The 27,748-nt window shown below is 41.1% G+C and overlaps 1 protein-coding gene across 7 annotated transcripts in view; it reads left to right on the plus strand.

Annotated features, from left to right (window-relative positions):
- The window catches only part of ETV1 (ETS variant transcription factor 1), a 91,257-nt gene that overhangs the window by 1,303 nt on the left and 62,206 nt on the right, over window positions 1-27,748 (plus strand). For 2 of the 7 annotated variants that reach the window (XM_081883376.1, XM_081883377.1), the window contains exons 3-5: window positions 323-410; window positions 2,334-2,381; window positions 13,153-13,206. In XM_081883376.1, the coding sequence (XP_081739502.1) occupies window positions 323-410; window positions 2,334-2,381; window positions 13,153-13,206 (190 nt within the window). Of the gene's footprint in view, window positions 1-322; window positions 411-1,980; window positions 2,085-2,333; window positions 2,382-2,539; window positions 2,949-13,152; window positions 13,207-27,748 lie in introns of those variants that run through there. The other 5 variants (XM_081883379.1, XM_081883378.1, XM_081883381.1 and 2 more) reach the window with 5 other exon arrangements.

Raw genomic sequence — 27,748 nt, forward strand, 5'->3', positions numbered from 1 at the left:
GGTGTTAGTGTTGTAAATTTCTAAAAATATGTCATATACTTAATGCAGTGTTTCTCTGTACAGATGTGTGTTTTGAGTAGGTGGGTTGAGACATAAAATATTCCCCTGAAGAAGAAGAAGAACGATGGTGATCCAATCACAAAATTCTAGTTTGCAATTTAGCTTTCGAGCCATTTTTAAACAGTTTTACCACCTATCTCTTTCAGCTCTTAATATTTTTAAAAATATACTGCCGGTGTGAGTTGTTGTGTTGCCTCTCCTTCTCTCCCCCCCTTTTTCTTTTCTTTATTCTTTCAAAGTAACCAATCTTTTCTATTTGTAGAATCCCTGTGGGAGAAACTGTAATGAGCGACCAACAAATGTCAGGAAAAGAAAATTCATTAACAGAGATCTAGCTCATGACTCAGAAGGTGAGGATTTGTGCTGGGGGAGGGAGGGTGAATAAATTGTATTGCCCCCCCCCCCGCCATGCCACTCTTGATGACATGTTGCCCTATGGTGTTTTTTCCTAAATATTTTGTTGTTTTTATTCTCCCCCACCTCCCCAAGCTGGGATTCTTGTCTACCTCTATTTATAGAAATGAGACAAGAAAACCACATTTAATGATGTGACACAAGATGACAAAAGCAATTCACCGCTAAGCTGCTGTATCTCTCCATGAGTCACCCTTCTGTGTGTTAGGTATTGCTGCACAGAAGGGACATAAATAATGTCATACACCTGAGGTGAGAATTAGGCGAGGAGTCACATGATGGACCCTAGAAGCGTGTGTGCGGCTCCTTTGCTTGGAGGCCTCGCTGGCTCCCCATCGCAAGAAAGTTTGACCCTATTGCTCTTCGGAGAGATATCGAACTTGTGACGTAGGCCACCTGCCCAACCAGGGTGTTGTCCACATCGGTGATAACAGGGCAAAAGGATCTGTGGCACAATTAAAATAATAAATAATAATAATACATTTTATTTATACCCCACCCTCCGTGGCATGAGCTACTCTTAGCATCCTGCTCTCTTAATTTGGCCATTGACAATACGATGAAACACAAAGAGGGAAATGGGTAGCTTATACCTTAACCTCAAAAAACAGCTCATATCAGCAAGTCCCCCAAAGCTAACTTCTTAGAAGTTTATAGCAGTGTCACTGCAATCCTATTTCAGGTTGTTTCAGCCAGGAAGGAGATTCCTGTGCATGCAGTGATCAGCTGTTCTGCCGTGGCATTTCTTGTACAGATTGTTCTGTGTGATGACAATCCCTTGGCCAGGTGGGTATATGGAGACCCACACAACTTTTTCTCACACTGCAAGTGAGGCGCTGCAGCCTTTTGTGAAGTTGGGTGCCCTAAGAATTTCATTTAAAAACCTTCACAATGTCTGCACCGTCTGGACACTTGCAACTTTCTCCCCCAAGCTTGGTTTTAGCCAACAAACTTCACAAGCATTCAACATCCACCTGCAAAGACTGATCTGTAGGAACTGGGCAGTGGTTAAGTATTTGCAAATATTCTGTTAAAACTCTCTCTCTCTCTCAAATAAGAACCTTTTGATCATTCTGAATCAGTTTTCCAAACTGAGGACTGCTGCAGTCCTGCAAGTAACTAAATGTAAACCAGAATGACTTGAGTCCGGAAAATGCAGATATTGGGTTCAAATTCCGCTCAGGTTTGGATTTGAGTGTGTAGTATAATAAGAAACCTGGAGCCCTTGCTTTACTCTGACATAAAAAAAGGGGGGGAAATAGTGCTTCATATCCAACCCGTGGTGCAAATCACCGCAGCTGTTCGTGCAAAGCTTTATGGAACAGGTCTTCAATTGTTTTAAGGAGAAACAAGAGTATTTTAAATGAAAACGAGGCTAGGATACTGTGCTTGGTTACCTAGGAGTAAGTCCCAGTGAAATCAGTGGGACTTGCTTCTGTACAAACATGCAAACAGTCATGCTGGGCATTTGTCTTTTGAGTGACTAACAGTGCAATCCTATGTGCGTCTACTCAGAAATAAGCCCCACTGACTTCAGCAGGACTCACTCAGAAATAAGTGTGCCGGGGAAACAGACATGCTGTGCCATGTGTGCAAGTTAGCTGAAAAGGGTACTGATTATTATTGCCTGGGTTGATAGCGAAATAAAAGCGCTCGGTTACATATTTTTTTTGTCTAATTGGAATCATAATAATGCAGCACGATGGGGGTATTTCCAGTTTGAATCTAGCCAAAATGAGATAGAATAGAATTAACAAGTATTTGTCTTTAACAGGGGTAGGGGTTGGGGAGTGAAGTACATGCAAGCACTTTATGTATAAATTGAAAGGTCCTTTATCCATCTCTTCCTCTTTTCCTAGAACTGTTTCAAGATCTGAGCCAATTACAGGAGACATGGCTTGCAGAAGGTAAGGGAAGAAAGTCCTTTTGCAAAAAAAATGAAAAAGGGAAAAAACAACTCTGGGTGAAAAAAGGGGAGGGTGGGTTGGTGGAGCGGGAGGGGGGGGAGGAAAAAGTCCTGAACTTGCTGTCTTAATGTTCAGCCCAATTAATTGAGCTCTAAAAAAGCCACCTCATGTGTCATGCATACATTAGAGCCTCTGATGAGTTTGTCTTTAGGGACTCTGGGGCTGCTCTACCCAATGTCATCACAAATTACCAGGAGAAATTGCTTCCAGCTCACAATCACATCTGCTTTTGGCAAGAACTAATGCTCCAAGACTTCAAGTTCCAAGCCTCTGTTCAGATTTTAATTGCAATTGATCAGGTTTATATTATTGTACCTCAAGAGACTGCATACAGCCAGATCTGGGCTTGCTCTTTCCTTTAGAGCAGTGCATACAATTGTTTGGTCTTCTGGTGGAAGTACTTTTCTGATGGCAGAATATAGTTTCTCTGGGTTCATCAGGACGGGATGCTTCAAGATTTAGGTGCAAGTGTCTTCTTCCCACCTTGCTCACAACACAGAACATTAGGTGTGTATCGAAATGCTGAAGGGGCAATGCGGTTTATATGTTTTTTGTTATTTTGCAATCCTTTTTTTTTCTTTTAAAAAGAGAAACTGTCTTTCCTTCCCCCCTTGTTTCTTTTATTTGTGATCATTTGAAATCTGATGCCTTTGCTGCAGCACTGCTGACAGTTTTAAAGAAAATAAGTTGTAATACTGAAGTTGAATAGCTGTGAATTTTTGACTTGAACAGAATGAGATGTTAGAAGTTTTGCAAAGGCAAGGGAAGTTGTTTCTAGCTGAGTTATATTTTGATGCTGTTTTCTGTGACGCATTCGGCTATTTTAAATCCTGTTTATTTGCACCATGAAGATGACTCAATATAGATTATCTTGCATTCTTTTTAATATATATTACCTTTAACTAGAAACGTCCCATCTCATTCGGATGTAACTAGTACTGTACATATATTCTGACTTGCTTGTACACATTGAGAATTCAGGGTTTTATTTTTATATTTTTTAAATCTCTTGCTGAATGTGCATTATTGTTTGTTTGAATGGACATTCTGTTTCTTTCGGAGGGGAGAACCAGAAGGGAGGGTTGAATGTGATTGCTTAAGATAGAAAGGAGGAAATGCTGTAATGGTATATAGACTGACTAGCTTTTTGATATTTCTCCATATAGTTTTGCCAAGTTGTTAGCACATATATAGCGTAAGCTTTTCCGTCCTTTTTTCTAATCTTTTATTCTTAGTCATGCTTTTTATATCCAGCATTAGTTATGGAGAAACCAGGTGCCTTGTATACATAAGAGATGGTTAAACTTTAAATTGGAAGAGCACTTGAAATAGGACCTGCTCACTGAAATCCCCCTTAAAATGCAACAGTGACTCATTATGTTAAGGTAACTTTACTAAACATCTCTGAACAACTTCTTACTCAGCTTAATAAACCAGAACATTATCAAAACTGCAAAAGCTGGAATGAGGCTCTTAATTCCCAACAGAGTGGTGCAAGTTTTTTTTAAAATTTTAATTACAGTTTGTTTGAATCTATGTTGGATTTGGGCTAAGTTGATAGTACCTAGGTATTGGCAGTCATGCGAGAAATTATTATTGGAGTCAGTATTCTTGCTGTTGAATCACTGTTTTTGAAAAGTGATCGAGTATTTTCATACCTTCCATAAGAAAGTTTCTGTTGCCTGTTATGTTCAGGAAGAAAGGATTTGAAACCAGTCATCAATTTGTATGTGTACACATCCATGCTGGTGAATTGAGAATTTAAACTGAAATCCTGTGCACTTGGATCCAGCCCAATGGAAGACAATGAGACTATCTTCTTGGTAGACATGTATCCCATATCCGCTTTCCTGGGAGTAAGCCAGGAAACTCGGTGGCACTTATTTCTTGAGTAGACATGTGTAGGCTTGCACTTTTAGTGAAGCTAAGTAAAATAAGATAGTATTACTGAAATATGCTACTTGAAAAGAAGGACTGCACAGAAATATGTATATATTGTGAACTGATTCAACCACTAAATAAACTTTTAAAGGTGGCACTGATCTAGTTACTTCCACATTACTTAGAAATAACTGCAGTTTAAAGTTTGCGTGTTTGTGCGTTGGAAGAAGAGGACTTCCTTTTTTAAAAAAACCCAAAACAAACAAACTACACCATCACAATTTCTTAAATTGCTTTTTGCATGTTGAAGGGGGTTTAAGAATGGGATGTGGTGCAAAGGTTCAATCCATCGGGGATGCAGTGCCAAGTGCAATTCGATCAGCGATGACTTTTTAATCTCTAAACAGCTCTTTAAACTAATCTCTTTTTTACTTTTCCCTCAATTTTGTAAATTGATGTCCTCCTGGTTCTTTATAAAGTTGCAGCCCTGCCAAATTGGCCACCTTGCTACATGTTCACATAATTATTTTCATGAAGCTCTGTGGCCAGGAAAGTGACCGTGACATTTTGATTCTCTCTCTCTCTCCCCCTCCCCACTTTTTTCTTTTAAAAAACTTGGAGCAATAGCAATTGACAAGATTCTCCTATGAGTTCGGAACTCCCACTGGGTGTGTAACCAGGTCAGGGGGAAAAAAACCCTCCTCTCTATTGCACTGCAACATACTTAACTCTGTGGATATGAAGGATTGAGGGGGTGGGGATGAGAAAGAATTGCCCTTAATAGTTGAGACGCTTCAGCTGCATATTTATCAGCATCCCTATTCTTCTGCAGAGAATGTTGCTTAAAATGAGTAATCATAAACAGTCTATTCTCTTTTCAGTGTAGGCACAAAAAAGTGCCATTGGTAACAATGGGATTTACATATGTATTGGAGGAAGAATATAATTCAAAGTGGTGAATGGAAGCAGGCCATCTTATTTTGTCGCTGTTGTGTGATGTGTACACTGTGCCAAACCCAGAATGTCACATTCAAAAATTTGTGGCATCTTGTAGTGCAAGGACGCTGCAGAGTGTTTGACAGAATTTGTTCCTTCTTCACATGGGAAGAACAGAATTAAATCACTGGCCCCCTCAGTGGGGGGGGGGACGAAACAAAACTCCTGTTCCTTTTTTGTAGTGGTGCTGAGTTGTTGGAATCAGCAATCGATATCAGGGTACTAAGAAATAATAAGGAAAGCCTGTTAATAATTTCCTCGTTTAGTCAAACATTAATATCGTCTCCTCATAGTGAAATACTACTTGGGCTCTTTTTACGCACACGTGTAAAAGTTCCCTTAAATCGGGGGAACTTGCTGTCAGGTGATAAAAGGATTCAGTACCCCTGTGTGTGATTTCTTCCCCTGCACTCTCCATACCGTCGCTGCCCAGGGTGAAGTCATGGCGGTCCCATTCTTGACCCAGCATACTGTAGAAGCCCTGTACTGTATCTGTCGCTATTGCATAAGTTTGCCTTGACAAATCGAAGTTAGCTATTGACTTGAAATAATCAGCTCAAATATGAACGTAATGTATTTTTTTCATTATGGGAAGCTCCAGCTGTTTGTTCTGTAACAACAACAACAAAGAAGAAGAAAAAGAAAAAGGGGGGAAGTAACTGGTGCTGAAAGCCTGCTGTGTTATGTTGGAAACACTTTTGTGGTTGAAAGAAAAATGAGCTAAAAGGGAAGTATGGTTTTAAATCCTTCTTGAAAACATTTTTTAAAAAACATGAATGGAACAACCATAATGTAAATATTGTAGGAGGGACTATTAAGCCTCTCTTTCTGTTAACATTAGTATTGATTTGGCAAAGTGTCATCTGGAATTTTTATGTAGGCTAATCTGTTAATCAGAAGGGTAGGTGAAGGAATTGCTTCTCTCTGCAAGGTGGCGCCCAGGTAATAAGGTCTGATTTCTTTAAAATATATTGGTCCTACTGAATATTGGTCAGCTTTGGTGAGTAAACCTTTTAAGAAAGGCTATGCATCAGGCCACTTTCTACTGTCAACACCTGTATATTATGAGCACCCTTGTCAGCTTTGACTCTTGCCTCTCTCTTTTTTAAATGAAACTAAAAGTTCCCAGAAGAAGTCGGTGCCCCCTCCCATAACACTCAAATTCTCACTTCAATAGCAATGCAAAATGTGCAACATCGTTCGTTTTTTCCAGTGGTGTAACTCAACTTCCATCTCCACCCCGCCTGTCGCAGTCAAGAGAGTTGAAATAACTTTGTAACTGCAATCCTATACTTGTTTACTCAAAAGAGAGTCTCGCTGACTTCAATGGGACTTGCTCCATGTTAATTGGATATAGGATTGCAGCCTTAAGTCTAAGGATCTTGCTCTGCAGTTGTTGGTCCAGTGCTTGATAAAAAAAAGTCTTCTCTTTCTTTTTAAGACCACATAATCCCATGAAGGAAATAATGTCGAGAAATCAATCAGTGGGATTTTGGAATGAACCCAGTACAGTAAAAGTGTAGAAGTATTTGAAAAATGATATTGAAATCTAGCACACGTGATTATTCTTTTTGGGGGGACAGAGGTGGACTTCAGAAACAGCAGCCTTCCTGAAGTTGTTGGGGGGGGGGGGAAATAAGCTTTAAAATGTCACAAATTATGTTCCAAATGGGCAATTCTGAGCTTTATGAGGATCAGTGTGCCATTGAGGATTTCTAGCTTGCAGTTCACCAGCTTCACAACCTTCGGGGGCTGTTTTAAAAATGCTTATAACTTTATGTTAAGTCTGAGCCGCACTTTTAAAATCGCCTCAAATTTTATACACTGTTCATATTTCATGCAAAGGTGTGGGTTCTTAAAAGTTGTTTGCACAAAACCTAAAGCACTGTTCACAATTTTAGTACATCCAGAAGATGCAAAAATGCCCTGGCCTTTCTTCAGGCTGTCTTGTACTCTTGTAGAGTTCATTTTTGAATATTCACTGGTCTCATAGAAGAGAGCAAGGTCCAACTGATTTGCTAAATTTTAGCCACTCAATAACTTGCTTCCAAAACAATCAAACTAATATTTATTCCTGGTTTGTGTTCTATTTCCTCTCCCAAGGTGTCTTTGCAGGGCAGGTGGGAGACTTCTTTAAGGAAATACCTAATCCCTTCATAACCCGAAATTACTGATATCACGAGAGGAAGTGCTACCATACTCTGAAGAAAGTTCTTTAGACAAGCAAAAGGATAGAAATAGGAGTCTCTCCTCTAATCCACCCCTCTAATCCACTTTATCTTCTCTCTTTTCCAACCCCTCTCCTCCTATGTCCTATAACCCTCTTCTTTCTGACAGCACCTTTTTAGTTTTTTCCTTGACTTCCCATTTATATTAAGTTTGCCTGTCCTTGTAGAGCCTGTGCCGTATGTGAGACGAAGCAGGGAAATGGATGTGTTTATGTAAAAAGTTCAAGTTTACTCTGTTTTCTCTCTCTCTCTTACTTCTTTTTTTCCCCCTACCGGGGTGTGACAAGAAAAGATTGTGGTTGAAGCCAGATGTTTCTTGCTGGATTCTGTTTTTTGTGAATGGAGGCAGCGCTCCAGTTTTGACTGCTTGCCTTGAAGAATTGCTTAGGAGATCAGCTGTCTCATTCACTGGCAGAAAGAATGACTCCTACGTCTTCTGCCTTGTTTGGCTCCAGGTCATTGTTACAGTGGGTAGAGCTGGTTTTAATTAAATAGCAGCTTCTTCTTTTTGTATGGGCTGGTGCCTAGTTTTCCAACCTCTTCTCCCCCTCCTTCCCTTCAGTGCTCCTACTTACTTTTTTTTCCTGTATACTTTCCAAGAGAAGAAAGTAAAGTGATCCTCGGCTTTTGGCTTTTCTTTTCCAGCCTTCTTCTGGCTTGCTTCATGCGCTAAAATGCTGCTGTCTCTCCTCTCCTCACCCCGCTCCAGCAAACGATGTTCAGATTTCTTCTTCTCCTTATTAAAAAGGGGGTCTGAGGTTCATTTCAGTACTTGTAATAATAATAATAGCAACAACAATTTGTTATTTATATGTTGCCCATCTGAGTGGGTTGCTCCAGCCGCTCTGGGCAGCTTCCAACAAATCAAAACACAATAAGACGCCAAACATTAAAAACTTCCCTAAACAGGGCTGCCTTCAGATGTCTTCTAAAAGTCAGATAGTTGTTTATTTCCTTGAGCTCTGATGGGAGGGTATTCCACAGGTCGGGCGACAACTACTGGGCTTTAAAATGCCAAGAGATCAAGCTGCACGGTCCTGTGCACACCTGTGCCCGTCCCATTAAGCTCAGGTCGGACTCATCATAATGCAAAACATCCTATGTAGGATATTGGGCTGAAAGGAGCTCGTGATTTTTAACTAAGCAAGCGATTTCTAGGGAAGTTGGGGGGAGACCCTATCCAAACCAAGAAAGCTCCCCTGAAAGATCTTAATTAATGCGGTGTTGCCTTGGCTTCTACCTGTGGGATACGGTGAGAATTTGTGTGGGGAGGAGAAGCATTTGGCAACGATCAGTCTTAACCAAAGAACAGATGTTGGTCTCTCAAGTCGGTGGCAACTTGTCTATTACCTTAATGCAGAACGAACCTGACAGAGCTGTTCCCAATATTGCCACATGTTTGAGCTTCTCAAAACGCTTCTGGTGTTTATTTTCCCCTCAGTCTTGCTTCATTAAATAGAGCGGGGAGATAGCCTCCATTGTGTTTTTTTGTTTTTTGTGGGGTTTTTTAAAGGTGTAACCATTACATGCATCTAAACGTTTTTCTGTCTCCTTATCTGCGTTCGGCAAACACTTATGTTGACATGCCCTCTTCCTCCCCCCCTTCTGTAGCCGCCATCCCCCCCCCCCGCACACTGTCACTGTATTCAAAACCACTGTAGCTTTTATGACAGCCTCACAGAATTGCAGCGTCGGCATTGACAAGAAAAGAGGAAATGAATGATATATAAATGTGCCTGCAGTTACAGCACTCCAAAGTCATATTTTTCTTTTCAGGCATCCATGTTTTTAGCCCAAGTTAACCGCCTGCTTGCTGGTCTGACTTGTAAGTCCTTCAAGGCTGAGGTGTGTGTGTGTGTGTGTATATATATATATATATATATATATATATATATATATATATATTGTGAAGGCATTTATTTTTGACAAGTAAGGGCCTTAATACACACTTACCTGGGAGTGTCCCATTGAACCCAGTGGGTCTAACTTCTGAGGCAACATATGTAGGATTGTGCTGTAAATCACTAATGTACGTCACCAGCCCCCATTTTAAAGGGAGGTTTTGTGGTGTTGCGGGACATGAGCTTTTAGTACTCATTCTGATTCCTTCTCTGCATTTCATCGACATTTTCATTTCTGTTGTTAAGAAGAGGAGTGAATATTTGCTCGTATTCATCAATATGGGACTGAGAACATCTCCAAGGGGAAGCGATTGCACCCAGGGAAGAGCAAAGAATGTCAGAGCAGGGGCTCAGTCACGATTTAATTTATTCCCCATGAGAGGTAAAGCTGCTACATTTCAGACCTTTCCACAGAGCTTTGTAAATTGTTTTGTAAAGTTCTTTCTTAAAATAAAAATAGCTTCTTCTTTCCCCCCAGAGTCTTGTTGTGTGCTTGTTTCCCTCCCTCCCTTGTATATTTTCTGTGATAGGCAACTGTGGGTGCCCCTTTATTGTGAAGCTGACACATCAAAAGTCAGGGCAGATGTAAAGCCAGTGATAAAAATGAATGCTAATGGAGGATTTGTGCTGCAGATTTTCATTCCTTTGAAAGGGGAAGCTGAAGCTTGGTTCTGGTTTGTTTGTAACACTACGAAAACATATTCAACTGGTGTGTTGCAAAGTATAATTTCTATACAAATGGATGTAAAGACCACATTCTGCAGCTATCATATGTAGTTTTTGCTACATGTATCTGGATTCTATAACAGAAGGGTGTGTGCTGATTTACATAGATTTGGGGGGGGGGGTTGTTTTTAAAAGAACTGTTTGAAAACTAATGTTGGCCTTTTCATCCCTGGACCTTAAATATATTTCCTACTTCCAGTACAGAGAGACTGAAGCTATAGGTTCTGTTTCGTTGTACCAGATTCTGAAATGCATGATGATGCTCAAAAAGTTTGTTTTATCCTTTTTATAAGCTTTTAAATAAATGATTTGATGCATTTTAATAGTTTTAAACCGGAAGGGTGTCAAGTTAGTTTGGGAACTTTCATTTATATGTCAGTTTCCCCTCCACAATATGCAATGCATATTCTGTTGCTCTGAATAAAACAACTTGTGCTTTTTCTCTTGGCCTTGAGAACCAGCATAGTACAGTCGCTATGTGTTTAGCTTTGATGTGGGAAATCTGGCTTCAAATCTTTCCCAAATCAGCCAAAGCCTACCTCACAGGGTTGCTGTAACACTAAAATGCTTTCATTAAAAAATAAAGAAAAGTAGGACACCTTCTGTTTTGACTGTTGTTAGCCGCCCTGAGCCCAGCTTCGGCTGGGGAGGGCGGGATATAAATAAAATTTATTATTATTATTATTATTATTATTATTATTATTATTATTATTATTCTGTTCTAAGCCATTGTGGTTTCTTTTGATGTGAAATGAAAAGGAAGGTTAAGTTGTCATATGGAATTCAAATTGTTTTTAAAATCCAGTCCTTGTGGCATCTTCATAGTAGTTGGTCTTATGTGGGAATGAGGGAGAGCAATTGAAAGGATTCCACACTGCAGTTTGTCAGCTGTTTTTTCTATGGTCTCATGGCTTCCTCAGAAGCATTTAAAAGCGTGGTGGTTATTCTGACACCTTTTCTCCGTAGCGTGTAAACAGGAGATGCTAACTTGGTTATATAAATTAAGTTGTATAGATAATGATGGCTTTGCCTCAGAGTCTAATGATGTCTGGTCAATAAAAAAGATGATCAAGTGGTGTTGGGACAGGTGTGATCTCAAAAACCAGGCCTAGATTGAGACAAAGGGAAAAAACTTAATTCCAAGAGCCAAAGGAATCCTTACACAAGGCTTGCTCTCAGAGAAGTCATTGTGTTGTTCGGCAATCTGTCACTGGAACCCCAGGGGCGATTCAAAAGGAGCTCATCTTAGGATGTGGGGCCCAGTTATTCAAAGAAAAACTGGGCTGGCGCAACCCACATGCTTGAGTCTAAGCAGCTATTTGGATCACAGCCTTAATAAACATTTTTTTATTGTTGCCTGTATGAACTCATCTTGTAGTGCTCTATTCCTTCTTCTTCTTAACTCATCAACATGATTTCACGTTAACCTTAATAGGCGCGGTACAAATGCATCTCTCTTGTGTGTGCTAAGATAGGAAGCCTGTTTGAAAGTGCAAGTAACACTATCTTCATTTATTAGGGCTGGAAGGGTCCAGTAGTAAGTTTTTGTTCTGCTCACTCTTTTGCATAATGACATACTGTATATAAAATTTGTGTGTGTGTCATAGAAGGGTGCTGGTGTTATCAGCACCACACTCTAACCAACTGAGCTATCCATGTGTATATATATTGGAAAGCGCGCGAGAGAGAAACAGTGTCAACTTCTGTTGCTTGATGTGAAAATGACAGTGTCTGGTGCTATCTTAAAAGCAAGCTCCCAACTAATCTTGATGCTAATATCAATAAGGGCACGACTTGTACTGCTCATTGCTGATTAATTTACCCATATGCATTTCATTAACTGACCGCAACAATGGTTCTGATCACAAAGCAAACTACCCTGTATTGATCAGCATGAATTTCTGGTTGGGCAATAAGCCTCTTAGTGAAGATGGGAAATAAAAAAAATATTTATTTCTGAATTAAGATTCATAGGATTAGGGGGCAGAGCTGTAAATCTAATTTTGCTAGGAAGTAAGTTGGATTGAGCTCAGTGGGCTTCATTTCTCAGTATCTATGCATAAAGAGAAGCCTTGAGTTATATGCGGCTCACTTAGAATATGGAGACGTGAAACTTTGCTATATAATATACATTTATTTAGCGCCATGTGTCCTTTAAGCACACCAGTAGATGCGTAGTGGATCCCTGCTAATCTTAGCATCTGATTTTAGGGTTCTTTGCAGAGATGCTCTTAATCTCTAATCTAAATTGTGAATGTGTAAAATATATTCCTGTCTTTAGAAGCATTGAGCCAAGTTCCCATTTGTGCTTGAATTTGTGTGTGTGTGTGTGTGTGTGTGTGTGTGTGTGTGTGAATGATCAGTTTGGAGTTCTTGGTACAATTAACAATGTTTTAGATGGATCATATAATTCACTAGGAAATTCATCTTTTTTCATCTCTTATTAGCAACTATTCTATTCCCGCTCCCACTGTAGCTTTCATCTTTTCCATAAACTGCTACAGTTGTTCAAAGGCAACAGCCTAAAACGCTTCCATGGACTTCTGCATATATTATATTTGACCCCCCTTTGCTACTTTCTCTAGTGGTACCAGCTTGATTTATTACTACAGAGATGCAGTTCTACCTCCTCAGTGTTGGTCAGATGCAAGCATAAATCTAAGATGGGCAACTACTGCCTACCACTAGTTTTACTGTCTGGGGGTACTTGGCAACTAACGCATCGCCTGATTTACCGATGTACATACTGCCATTTTCTAAAATGGGTGTAAATGTTCAGCGGTAACAACTAATGCAGAATTCTCACACTCGGAGTTCATTTTGGGTTGTTTCTCGTACATACGTCGACGTTGTGTTCATGCTAAATCATCTTCTCGATTTGGGCGCTGGCTAGTGCTAAGAGTTAGGATCACGTCAATGTTTTGCTGGTTTGTGGATGTTAATTCCTTTCTTTCTGTTTTCCCCCCACCCTATCTTCAGCTCAGGTACCTGACAATGATGAGCAGTTTGTGCCAGACTACCAGGCTGAGAGTTGTAAGTATTGTATGACTCACCACTTTTGCTTCACTTAAGAAAATGTCTTACCTTTCTTGTTTTGGTTAGCCGGTGCTCACATGATAAGTGTGGTTATCAGGCCGTGGCATCACCATAGAAACATGTGAGGAAAGAAATTGCCAAATTGCAGCTGGGGTGGTTTTGGTGGCGGGGAATGGTTTGGCTGAAGGCGGTGATATCATTTTTCCTTTTGTGAAGGGGTTGGTGAGTGATTGCAAAGAGTACATTCTTCTAATATAGGGATGAGCAAGCTCTGGGCCTCCAGATGTTGCGGGACTACGGAACCCATCCTCCATGAGCAATGGCTATATGAGCTAGGGCTGATGGGAGTTGGAGTCCAATGAGACACAGAAGGCCACAAATTGCTCCACCAAAACTGTTGGACTCCCAACTCCCACAGGTACACCTGGCACATAGGTTGCCCAAGTGTGCAGCATTTTGCCTTTTGAATTTCCTTCCACAGTTTTACCGTCCTTACAAAATGCAGTTCACTTCTGTCGAAATGAGATGCGAAGTTGCCTTGTTTCTCCCGGCTAAGATGGAAGTTGACCTTGGGAGTAGGCTTATCAGAAGGGGGAAATGTGGCGCTGAGGCTAATAAGCCATCCAAGAGTTTATATCAGGTGTTGGGTGGGCAGTTCAGCGCTTCCTCCATTGTATTGCTGGAAAGAGATTCACATGCGTGTACATAACTGAGGCGAAAGGGGGTCCCTTGAAAGTTCATGCCTGCCCCCAAAGTTCTTGAGAACCGTTTTTAGTAGGTCTGTTGTTGTTTTCTTAAGCTGCAATCCAATATCCCAGGGATGAGGAACCTCAAGTAGAGGGGCTGGATGTGGCCCTTCATGCCTGTTTGGCCCTTGGGCCTCTGCCTAGCCCACAACTCTTCACTGACCCTGCTCTAAGTCTCCAGTGATATTACCTAACTGGAATGTGTCCTTGAACCTCTTGCTTGTTTGGATGGAGAGTGGTCTGTCTCTGGCGACACTTGGCCACACCTGCCGTTGGATGGCTGCCCATGACAGAATGTGACCCTCAAGCTGCTTTGCACATTCAACCTGGGAGTACAGTGAGCTTGCTTCTGAGTAGACAGCAATAGGCTGCTCTTCTGGAACCACTGGCAGTTCTACCAACAGCTTTATTTAAAGAGTAAACCTCTTTTCCCCATGACTGATTCTGTGGCCAAAGAGTCACCACTGGTGATTTTCCTCTCTCATTTTATGTGATAAAGAGGTTTTGTGAAAGAACTCCCCGCCGCCCTGTCATTCGCAAATCATAGATACTGAAAATAACATCAAATGTTCCTTTCAGAATATGGTAATGTGGTATTTTGCCATGATCTTCTGTGTGTCTTCCACCTCAAAAACTGGCGTTCTAAAAAGAGAGAGAGAAAAAAGACCCATTTTCCTTGAAACAAAGCGACAGAGCTTCAAGAGTGGCCCATAACACAGATCCTTCCCCTCTACACATTTAAACAGCTTTAAAGTATGACTGGATTATAATCCATCGTTCCCCTTGAGGTAAATATGACAATTCCAGTCAGCTTGGAATTGTTTTCTCAAATTTGACTTCCTTGGCAACCCTTCCGTATTTCAGCAGACTGTATAACTAATTTTTCGCTTGCTTAAGTAAGTTATTGATGGGGGGGGGATGTAACCTTTGAAATCAAGTACCTGTTAATTTTAACATTAAGGTGTTGTAGAAGATGACATTAAACAGATACAAGTGAAGGAAACATGTTGTGCTGTTTAGTGATATGAGTAAAACTGTGAAATAATAGCCTGTGAGCCCCATGTCACCCCCCTGCATGAAACGAAACCAGCTGTGTTGCCTTGAAATGGAGTTTGGACAAAATAGAGTTCAAAGACAGTATGTTAAACTTAAGTTTTCAAACCAAGGACTTCCGTCTGCACAATACATTTGGAACAGTATGATGCCACTTTAACAGTCCTGGCTTCCCCTCAGGAATCCTGGAAACTGTTCTTCTCACAGAGCTGCAATTCCCACAGTAGTATAACAGTTAATCCCTCCTTCTAGGGAATAGTAGCTCTGTGAGGGGAATAGGAGTCTCCTAAATACTTTCAGCGCCCTTAACAAACTAACGTTCCCCAGATTCTTTCGGGGAAGCCATGGTTGCTTGAAGTAGTATCATAGAGCTTTAAATGACCCATATGTTTTCAATGCCACTTCCATATATTATAATACTGCTTCCTATATTATAATACAAGAGCTCCTTTAAAGGCCCAGATGACCCTCAGGCTTCCTGCCAACTCTACAGTTCTATGTGCAAAAAAACCGATACTGGAGAACTCAGTTCATATATTTTGAATCTGTTACCCTTTGGGCTCCTTTGGAGGAAATTGTGGGCTAGAAAACTAATCTTATGATATCTTTAAAAATAAAATAGCAGGGGTGTGTGACTTGTGACCCACCCCACTAAATTGGGTGTCTATACTGAGGTCAAGGGCCATTTCTAGGTATTACCCCAATTCTTTCTCTGGGAGTGCAAAGTTCTTCTGATTGTGATTCACCGACTATTGTACAAAATAAATCAATGATTCGTAGAGAAGGGCTATGAACTGTGAATGAGAAACCCTGTCAAATATTGTCAGGGTTTCTTGAGTAAGCTCTTCCCCCTCGGACAGAAATGCCCTAATCTAGTTAGAGGCTTTCTGCAGGCATAAGCAGACCTGTGCCCAGCCTAATAATAATAATAATAATAATAATAATAATAATAATAATAATAATTGTAGAAATGGATGCTGCATGCATAGTTCTCATATCTGATCCCGTTGTTAGAGCTGTGTCTTTCAATCTGCCATTGGTTTGGTGAGGAATCTGGGGCAGGCAGAGAACTGGAACCCAGCTCTCACTTCCCCTGTTTAGGTTGCATTTTAAATGGCTTGAAAGGAGTTCATATGCATGACTTTGGCTGTCCTGAGCACACACAACTTTTGGATTGGGGCAGGCACCCCCAAACTCGGCCCTTCAGATGTCTTGGGACTACAACTCCCATCATCCCTAGCTAACAGGACCAGTGGTCAGGGATGATGGGAACTGTAGTCCCAAAAAATCTGGAGGGCAGAGTTTGGGGATGCCTGGATTGGGGCATAGGTGTTTTCTTAATGTTCTTTGTTAACTGGAACCACCTCAGCTACAATTTACACAATCCTATCAAAAGAGCATTTGTTTGTTTTGTTTTTTTCCTTGCTTTCCCTTTCCAAAGGAAAGGTCAGGAAGCTTCCCGGGGAGTTAATCCGGTAAAGGTTGCAGAGTTTCCAACACAGATTTAGCTATGTAAGTTACATCCATGAGCTGCGTAAAATATTGGAGTAAGCAAAGCTGTTGGGTGATTTAAAGAGGTGAACTCGGAATCTCTTAGAGGTACATTATATAGATTTGCTATGTATAGTGCTATAAATGCAGGCATACGGTTTTGATTTTTGCAACAGAGAACTTTGCAGAAGTAACAAAGGTTATGCTCTGTGAGAATTGTGGAGACCACAGAGAAACTGCAAATCTAGAGCGGAAAACAAGAACTATTTGGGGCAGAGGGGGTCAGAGAATGGGGGCAATGTGCTTATACATAGGTGATTCTCATAAATTTCAAAACTGATGGGAGTGGGAAGGTGGGTGGGGGGAATCAATGCCACGCCAGTAGCAGATTCAAAGTGGATACAAATCCTTATACAGTGGTACCTCTAGTTATGAACTTAATTCGTTCCAGAGGTCCGTTCTTAACCTGAAACTGTTCTTAACTAGAGGTGTGTTTTCGCTAATGGGACCTCTTGCTGCCACTGCACTGCCAGCACACAATTTCCATTCTCATCCTGGGGCAAAGTTCTCAACTTGAGGTAACTCTTCCAGGTTAGCGGAGTTTGTAACCTGAAGCGTTTGTTGCCTGAGGCATTTGTAACTTGAGGTACCACTGTAGTGCAAAGTGACACAGGCTTGAGCAAATTGCAAGGAAGGAGAGATCCATTAATGTGTCCTGCACTGCCATACAGGCCAACAAATTTATTATGGCACAAGCTTTAGTGGACTGGAGTCCCCTTTATCTGTTAACATATAGTCTTTAGTCCATGAAAGTTTATACCACAATAAATCCGTTAGCATTTAAGGTGCCACGAATCTCTTTGCAACAGGGTATGTTGGGTACTGCTTTGAAGACCACGAATAGGGTGTGTTCAAGCGTGCTTGGGGATATATTTTCTTTTCTATATATGTGCCTTAACTCCAGATATTTCCATCTCCTTCGGTCAGGGCCATATAGTAAATTTCTGCATTGTTGTAGGGAGCAAAACAGGGATAGTTGGTACATATGTAGAATTGGCTGCAGCAACAGGTTGAAAGTTCCTTGAGGCTCCTTTGTGGCTCATGCAATCACTAGGCAGGTGGCTGTGTTAGTTCTTGGGTGTGCCAGTTTGCTTGGAAGAACAGAATCTGGAATAGTGCCTGAGGGCTCATTCACTCATGCACTAGTGTGTTCCACTGAAATATCTTTCTTAATCAACACTCCAGTGCTGAATTGCCTCTTTTAAAGTATTATAATTTGAGATAATGTTGAGTGATGTGAAAACTTTGTTTTCAGGCATTCAATCTGCTACGTTTGTTTCTTACATGCAGGGCATCACTTAATGTTACTATGATGGAGTAATTCTTTATTTTTGGTGAATTTGACTCAAATTAGGTGATATTTAAAAAGAAAGCGGGGGAATAGATTGAGTAGAAGAAGCAAAGGTACTTTCTTCTTTGCAAATGCTGCTGAGGGCCTTTTTTAAAAAAAAATGATGCAAAGATACTCTTATCAACAGCCTTGCAGAATAGTTCCCTTTGAAGTTAGAAAAAAAAATTCCCATCTCATCTCAAGGTTTTTGCTTTCTTGGGAATGTTTCTTAGCAAATACAGCATTGGTGTTGTTAGAAGTGAAAATATGATGGTAGATATGGCAAAAGTAGCTTCTGGCTTTTAAAAAAAGAAAAGAAAAAAGTCTTCAATATATTTTTAAGCTGTAGTTGCAGGGAACATTTGATTAAAGCAATGATGGAACCCTCCCTGTGACCCTCAATATGTTCTTGGACAGCCTTCCTCAACCTCGGCCCTCCAGATGTTTTGAGACTACAATTCCCATCATCCTTGACCACTGGTCCTGCTAGGTAGGGATCATGGAGTTGTAGGCCAAAAACATCTGGAGGGCCGAGGTTGAGGAAGCCTGTTCTTGGACTTCAGTCCTAGGCAGCATGGCCAGCGCTCAGGGATGATGGGGGCTGTAGCTCAGAGTCATCTGGAAGGCCAGAGATTCCCACCCCTAATCTAAAGCTACCATAAATAATAAAAAAATACATTTATATCCCGCACTCCCCAGCTGAAGCCAGGCTCAGAGCAGCTAACAGCAATAAAAGTAACACAATTTACATAAAACCACAATCAATTAATTGAAATATGGCATTTCTCGGGGGGGGGGGCGCTGTGGGGAACAAGGATGCTAGCTGTGTCTCATTTTGCTGGTTTGATCATTGGCTTCCCCAAGTTGGAGGGAAATGACTGGAGAAGCAATGTGGGACAAATCTAGCTTTTTTTGTTGCAAATCCCCTCCCCATGAAGAATGCCTAAAGAGAGTTTCTCTGTCCGTTTGTCTCTTCAAATCAGTCATCAGCCCAAAGATTCCAGCAAAATCTGTCTGCCCATTGCACTGAAATAATGCACACTTTAATTTTGCAATATGTCAAGCTCCTCTAGTAGTATAAAATCTCCCATACTCATACCCCTTGGGATTCTTACTTGGGAATCTTTCATTTATGCTGGGTTCCCTGCCTGCTGATTCTAGAGCCTTGCAGTTCATTGTCTGTTATTGCTTTGTGTGCTTTGGACGTGTGTACGATAACCACTACAACATCTAGGAATGCTAAAAGAGCCCTACTAAGTCCAAGCAAAGGACTTAACCTAGTCCAGCATGCTGCTGATAATTTCTAAGGGCACTTCTAGGCAGGTGTTTTCACTGGGGCTGTTGCTGCGTTGACTTTGCAGTCACCTCAGGCCGTCGACTATGTTGTCACTCTGAGCTGGAGCCATCTTAGGGAGTTGCAGGTGGCATTTATGCATGACTGCTGTTATACTGCTGTGATCTCATTGCTGCCATCTGCAGAGGACCATAGTAGCACTGGTCTAGGTTCCCCGCGTTGCTACTCTATTCTGTTCTTGACGTTTTAAGATCTGTAACAGCCTCCTGCATGCTATGCTGAAGCAGTAGTACTTCCTCTTTCTTTTGAGCCTGCTTTTGTGTCAAGACTAACAATTGATGATGATGATTTTGCAATTAAAGCCCACTTTTTATCCATGGAGCTCAAGGTGGCATATATGGTTCTCTCACTCCCCATTTTATGCCCATGACGACAAGCCTGTGAGGTAGGTTAGGCTGAGAGATGGTTGCTGCCCAAGGTTCCCCAGTGAGTTTCATAGCTGAGTGGGGATTTGAAAGAGATGTTTTAGGAGCAGGTAGTTCAGTAATGCTTGTTCTGGATCACAGTGGCTCTGCACAGTCTCAGGCAATGGTTTTTCACATCACCTGATGCCTGATCCTCTTTTGAAAAAACTGAATCACTCCGCAATGTTAAAAAAACCAACAAAAATATTATGCATCTTTATCCAGAATCTATCCAAGTCAGAAATGTTTACTAGTGCTGTGCAAATTCTGCCCCCCCCCATATATTCAAGAACTATAAAAGGCAGGAGAAGATACTGGAGAAATTTTCACAGGTGAGGTGTTGCTGTGCTTAACCTTTCCAGCAGTGATGTAGGTTTTTTGGGATATATTTAATTGGAAAATTTCCCTTTGTAAATAATTTGCATTTGAGTATGCCGGGCAACCGGCATCAGAAAATTCACCGATGCCCAAGAGAGTGCTCTATTTTGGCATGTTTATTTCACTTGTATTTAGTAAACAATGCTAGAAAAAATGCCGGATATTTATTTGCAGTTGGCATCCATTCATTTTTACTAACGAACTTATGAAGTAGAAGATTTTCCGCAGGAAAAAACAAAGCACTTAAAAAATTCTGCCCCATATTTCAAGGGGGCCCAGGGGTGATTGTGAGTGTCCTTTCTTCCCATACCATCTCTCTGGTTTTCTGCAACTGCAGCCACCTTGGGTGCCTGCAATCTATGTCTTCAAATGGGCTTTCCTATAAGTAGGGGAAGTTGGGGAGGCTGCCTACTATGCATCTGACAGCTGTAGTTTAAAGAACAAACTTCTCTCATGGGGCCTTTTCAGATTGAAGAAGTTCTGGCAGTTGGGAAAGCTGCAAAAATGGGGAGAAATGTATAATTCTGGGCAGAATGGAAATTGATGCCTTTTTCTATCCGTATTTGCAGGGCAAGGGAAGTTTCCTGAAATTGGAAGGCAGGTTTTGGCCCAGCACGAGCTTTCACAGATGAGAGTAAAGTAGTCTTCCTTGACTACTTCTCCTCTCACTTCAGCTGAGTGAAATAATTTTAATAATATAGTTGACTGCTTTCCTTTGCACCTGACCTCTATGGTTTCATTTTGTGGTTAGCCCCAAGCATTAGTCTGTATTTAGCAGTATTCCTCCCTCCCCCCTGCTCTTTATATATAAGGATGGAAGACTTACTTAAATTTGAGGAAGGCTATTCTTCATGAATATAGCAAGAGAGAGAAGGCTTGCCACTGGGCTCCTCCTAGTCAATAATGCCTTTAATCTGTGGTTGTAGCAGCAACTTGAAAGCTTTATTTTGGTTTTAATAAGTAGTTCTTGTTTTTCTGCAGACTGTGGAGATTTTTTATTAATATGTAACTCCTAACTCTGAAGGGTACAAAGACCTTGATATATTTAGCCTCAGTATCGATCTGATACACAACTGGCACAATATTACTATAAAATAAATGGCTGCTCGCTGCCAATGTATATAGACAGTATTGATGTTTAATCCTTTTGGAAACTTTTTTTTTAAATGACCTTGCTGCTATGAGGTGAACACGCTTTGCTTACTGAAATTGCCCTCTTGCCATACATGGAAGTTGGCAGGTCTTGGGCCCTATTCTTTTGACTTACTTTTTGACATTTAAGGCACATGCATGAGATTTAATGACCTGTCTTTTCTTTAACCTACCTGATTTTTTAAAGTGTAAGTATGTTATCATTGTTGAGGTGTTTTTTTTCCACTTGTCAGGCCAAAGTTTTATTTCGCTAAGCTCTGTTGTTCACTCTTTTATTAGGGGTTTACATCTTGGTTTGCATTAAGAAGGTTAAATCTCCTAATCTTAGATTAATCTTAGATTCCTTCCACATGGCCTCAGATACCTCACCACTCCATATATTTTCTTTTCTTTCTTTTCCAAATTGTGACATTTATTAATATTTTCAAATGTTTCCTTCCAAGGGCTATAATCAGGGCAGCTTATCTGAAAACAATACACTGGGACCTTTGTGGCATGTTTCTGTCTGTCTTTTGTTCCTGCCATTTCTCTAAACAAGTGCTATGTGCTTAGCTATTGATTTAAGAAAAAATTGCTCACCTGTGTTTGTGCTTGCAAACGCACATCTTGCCTTTACATTTACTTACCACTGAAAATGCAGGTTTATATGCAGTAAAGCTGATGTCCATTTAAAAGTGTGAATGGCACTCAGCTTTGATTTCATGTAAATAAGCTTTTTGCTTGATAAACAGCGGTACATATGATTTTGCATACTGTGTGTGATGGTTCAGTTCAGACGCTTACAACTGCAAATCAGGGGTTTTTATGCTTCAGGATTTGAAGTGGTTATGGGGGCCGTGGATATGAAAGGTAATTCAAGCTCTTTCTCTCTTTCTTTCTGATCCCATGCATTTGATTTTTGTCGCCCTGTCCAGCATTCGGTCTTGCTCAATGCCATCTTTACATATCATGTTGGTGTTCTTAGGCTGGAAAGACACAATAGCTTTTTTCAGAGAGTTCGATGCAGTTTTAAGGGGTGGGAGTTTCCTGCTTGTAAGCTCATTCAACTTTCACTTCCGATAAAGCAGGTTCTGTAGGCATTTGTTCAGTAACCTCCAAAGCCCACTTGATCAGAAGAGAGCCCTTCTCTCAACTGGGAGAACAATCATGTACACCAGGATTTTGTTCTTCCATAGGGGGCACCACCCAATAGATGACACCAAACAGTGCAATGTAAGAAAAGCTGCACGTGAATGGGTGGAAGGAACCAAGAAGAACCTGTCCCTGCATTAAGCATTTGAAACTGCTGGTTATCTCCCACTTGGATTACTGCAATGCGCTCTACGTGGGGCTACCTTTGAAGGTGACCTGGAAACTACAACTGATCCAGAGTGCTGCAGCCAGACTGGTGACTGGGAGTGGCCACCGAGACCATATAACACTGGTCCTGAAAGACCTACATTGGCTCCCAGTATGTTCCTGAGCACAATTCAAAGTTGGTGCTGACCTTTAAAGCCCTAGATGGCCTTAGCTGCCCAGTATACTTGAAGGAGCGTCTCCATCCCCATCGTTCAGCCCAGACACTAAGGTCCAGCTCTGAGGGCCTTCTGGTGGTTCCCTCACTGCAAGAAGTGAGGTTACAAGGAACCAGGCAGAGGGCCTTCTCGGTAGTGGTGCCCAACTTGTAAAATGCCCTCCCACCTGATGTCAAAGAAATAAACAACTATCCGATTTTTAGAAGACATCTGAAGGCAGCCCTGTTTAAGGAAGTTTTTAATGTTTGAAGTTTTATTCTGTTTTTAGTGTTCTGTTGGGAGCTGCCCAGGGTGGCTGGGAAAACCCAGCCAGGTAGGTGGGGTATAAATAACAAAATTATTATCGTTGTTATTATTATTATAATAAAATAGCAAGTTTATGTTTTTGAAAGGAGCTTAATGAAGAATCTGATGTGGTAGACTTTTAAGAAGGATCAGGCAACGTGCTTCTCTTTGCCTGTAATAAAACAAGAGAAGAAGTCATTGCTCCGTGACTACGAGACATTTGTGTCTCCTCCAAAGTTTTACATTTAGACCCTGAAGTGTGTGTGTAATAGAGAGTGTACACAATAGATGTCCATCTCAATAAAAACCAGCTTTTTAATCTTCTGTCTTGCCTCTTCACAAACTTGATACCTGCCCCATAGTCAACCTGTGTCAGATCATGAGAAGTGATACATAGGGGTGAATGGCAGTCCTTAGATCTATCTAATTGGATACCTTGGGAAAGAGATGGATCATGCAATCTTGGCCTTTTAATAGCTCCTTTGTATGCCCTTATGTGAACAGCAGATTGCTTTTCCTTTTTAATAATCTTCATAGTCTTCAGCATCCTTTAATTGGAGCATTTTCCTGTCCCCTATTACAGCTGAGGGAAGTGTACGCAGTTTATCGACATAAGTAATGGCTCTGTCATAACATGAAATAAGCATATGCTGTTCATTAGATTAGACATGGTTACTACTTACATTTGGAAGAGCAGTGTAATTAATTGAGGTTTGACTTCGGGAATCAGGGCTGCTTTTAAATAAAATAATCTACAGTTTGATTGCAAGTCTGCCTAAAGGTGAAGACTGAAATGTTATTTTACATTTGGCAGGTAGAAGTTTGCCTGAGAGAACTGAAGATTGTACACACACACACACACGCGCGCGCGCGCACACACACACACACACACAGTATTTTCCCTTCACTTGATATATATTATACAAAGGATTTGGTATGCAACTGGACAGATAAACAGTGGCTAACTGGAAAAAAGTTGAAGGAACTAATAATGACGCCCTACAGATCCAATAACGTCCATCAATGGGAAAGCTATGCCTGTTCATTCACACTATGACATGATATTTGCCCTCACGCCTGGCACTGTAAGGTAAAGGCCAGGCCCCAAGAAGGTCCATAGGGGATGGATGCTGTATTTCCCTGGGGTTTTGGCCAGTACTTTACTTTGCTGTGTGCCCAATGCTGTGGTAAAAATGTAAGAAAGGGACTCCCGCCACGCACTTCTGCCTTGTAGGACTACTGAGGGGTCCCCTATGAGGATGGTGCATATGGTTCCCAGAGAGCATTTTGCCCTGGGCCTTCCTAAAGATGACACCAGCCTTGAGGCTTCTGAGTTAGGAAAGCATTGAGCAAATATTCTTACTGTTACCTTTCTGGTCACTGGAATAGTCTCCGGCATTTATCAGACACAGCCAGGGCTTTTTTTCAGCTAGAGCTCAGGTCCGGCACCTCTCAGGTGGGCACTAGTGCCGCTCTTAAGAGAACAAGGGAGGCGTTCATGGTGAGCTCCAGCACCTCTTTTTTGAGAAAAATAGCACTAGACACAGCCAGTTAGTTGTGGTAAGACTACGAATCTTTCTATTGGTGGAATTGGTGATCTTTTAATGAAAATGTCACGTGGCCCTCCAATCAGTCTCTATTCCTGGGCTACTTTTCTGTCCTCAGATAATGCGATTTTTAAAAAAAGGCTTGGGGAGGCGGATCTTGGTAACTACTGGCTAGTAAGCATAACTTCTGTCCTGGAAAACTGTTGGAAAATATTGTCAAAGATAAAATAACCAAGCATATAGAAGAATAGGTCTTGCTGAAGCAGAGCCAGCATGGTTTCAGCAAGGGCAAGTTCTGTTTCATGAACCTGCTAAGACACATTTGAGAGTAGCAACAAGCATATAGATAGGCACGATCTGGTTGACGTAGCATTTGACATTCAAGAAGCTTTTGACAAGGCTTCTCACCAAAGACTTTTGGGTAAGTTGAGCAGTCATGTAATAAGAGGAGACGTCGTCTTGCGAGTCAGGAATTGATTAAGTGGCTGGAAGTGGAGAGTACTAATAAATGGATAGAATTCTATACAGTTCTCCATATGGAGAATGGGGCTTCTTGGTTTTGAGAATGGGGTTTCTTGGTTTTGAAAAAAACGTGATCAAGATGTGGCATGATAGAAGTTTATAGGAATTATGTATAGCATGGAGAAAGCGGATAGATAAAAGTTTTTCTCCCTCTTCCATAACATTAGAACTTGCGGACATCAATGAAGCTGAACGTTGGAACATTCAGGACAGATCAAAGGAAGTATTTCTACACACAGTACACACAGTTAAACAATGGCACTTGCTCCCACCGGAAGCAGTGATGGTCACCAACTTGGATGGCTTTCAAAGGGACAAATTAATGGAGGACAAGGCTGTCTATGGTTACTAGTCATGATGTCAGTATTCTGTCTCTACTGCCAGAGGCTGTATGTTTCTGAATACCATTTGCTGGGACTCATAGGTAAGCAGAGTGCTGTTGTGCTCATAGGCTTCCCACATACATCTGGTTGGCCACTGTGCAAACAGGATGCTGGACTGGACGGGCAATGAGTCTGATTCAGCAAACTCTTATGTTCTTAAAGTATTCAGAAACAAACAGGCTGATATATGCTCAAATAGGCAGATATATGCTCATATGTTCTCAGCACCATAATGGAGATCCTCCTTGTGACTTAATAATAGCAGAATTCCTATAGACTCAATCTCATCCCATTCATTGAGGGCTTTAGGAAGGGAGTGTGCTTTTCATGGAATGTTGGTGCTCTTTCAATTCTGTCAGCAACTTGGTAGCTTAATTCTGCAAGTTATTCCTCAGTCCCATCTCGCTTGGCGCAGTCAAATTGGAAAGGTTTGTTCCACCATGTGCTCCAGAATGATCTGATGGAGGGCAGAGAACAGGAATAGACATTTGTAGTTGGAATGCTGACCTGAGAAATGTGTGGTGGTTGCAAATATGGGCAGCATCATTCCTGGTCGCAACTGTGTGGCCTACAGATAATAACAGATAACTTGCTTGGCAAATCATGCCGTGAATGATTTTGAGAATAACAAATGTTAGATGGGTTGAACGGAAAACCTGCTCAGCGGAAGAAGCCTAGTGATCTGCTCTGAATATACACTTTGGAATGTTTACACGTGGACTTTTGGGTTGTGTTGGCACTTTTTAGCAGTGTTGTGGAAGCGTTCATTTCAACCTCAGATTGTCTTTTCCCTTTAATTTTTTAATTACTAGCAAACCAAGGAGCAGCTCTGAAGTTAGGAGACTAGATTTATAAGCGTTTGAAGTTAGGATATCTGAAGAGGGTAAGGAAAAGAAGAAGCATGAGTGCCTGAGACTCTCCAACCTTCTTTTGTGGGGATTGTGGGACTGGAGATGTTCAGATTCTAATTTAATTTAAAAGCTCTTTTCAGGTGTCAGAACCAGGGACAGGCAACACAAATAGAAAAGTCCTACATTTTTGAGCCTGAAACCCTTTATCACGCAGTTCCTTCCGGCTTCCTGTGTTCTGGTGTTACTTCTGTAACCCTACATCTTTTGCTTGCTTGGCAGAGTCGCTATCTTAAGCTTTATAACTGTGAGGCGTTGGAACTTTTAGCAACATCAGCCTTGTATTGCGCTTACATCTATTTTCCACCTACAATTTCCTTCGCTACCAGAAAAACCAGGCACTATAAAAGGGGGGAAAGTGTGCCCGGTGCTCCTTAATTGCCCAAAGTGGGTGATGCTCATTGCTTAATGCTGGCTTTGCATGTGAAGGGGTAGGTTTCTGCACAGAGGTAAGATAATGATGGATCTATATGCTATTCACCTGTTTGATGTGAATTGCTTCATTTTGGACTTAAAATTCTCTTTGGTTGGTACGTCCATCATCAGACGTGTAAGGACAGTATCTCAGTTCCTTTTCTTTTTTTAGCAACGTGCTTTTATTTAAGCAGCCTGCGAACTTGTTGGCTTAAGATAAGGAACACGTGCAAGGTCTGATAACAACTTGGCTTACATTTCATGACACTGTCATTGCGAAATTCAAAAGACTGTGTTCCAAATGGCAGTGCTATCCCAGGGTGTTTGAACTTAGAACATTCTGAATATTCCAAGTATTGGTGTACTGGAGGATCTTGTAGCTTCTCAAGATTTGAGCAACCTCTTATATACAGAGTCCATGTTAACAAATGAGATTTTGCCGTAACTGAACTTGATCCACCTGACAAGAGTGCCTGAATTGCAGGACAGTGATGTTTTGTTAGATTCATATGAAAATTTATGGTGGATGTGAAATTCACCATAGTGATGCTGCAAAGGATATTTCAGGGATATCATTGGTTGCCTTATTCTTGGTATACCTAATCCACTTTTGCTTATTGTGACTGGCAATGGTGGCAGAGGTCAATCAAGTCTATTGAAAATCCTTTCAAGTAGTGGTGTAGACAATACTTGCATATTTCTTGGCTCGGAAATATGAAATGTAGGATTGTAATGTTCACTTTAAATATGAGGTAATTATTACATCACCATAATTCTTCTCTGGCTTGGATTTTAACCTCATGAGAAGAATAAAACTCTTCCCGGGCAGCAGTAGAGACGGAGGACAAAAATGTGGGAATGGCATTTCTCCCCTGTGGTTCCTGGCACTGAGGTAACACATCACAGTGTGTATGAATAGACCTGGCAGGTGTAGTTCTCCAAACTTTGAAAAACTCCATTTTCCAGGGTTACTTTCATGGTGTTCCTGCACCTGCAAG

Source organism: Podarcis melisellensis (assembly GCF_964234715.1).
Source record: "Podarcis melisellensis genome assembly, chromosome: 12".
Taxonomy (NCBI): Eukaryota; Metazoa; Chordata; class Lepidosauria; order Squamata; family Lacertidae; genus Podarcis; species Podarcis melisellensis.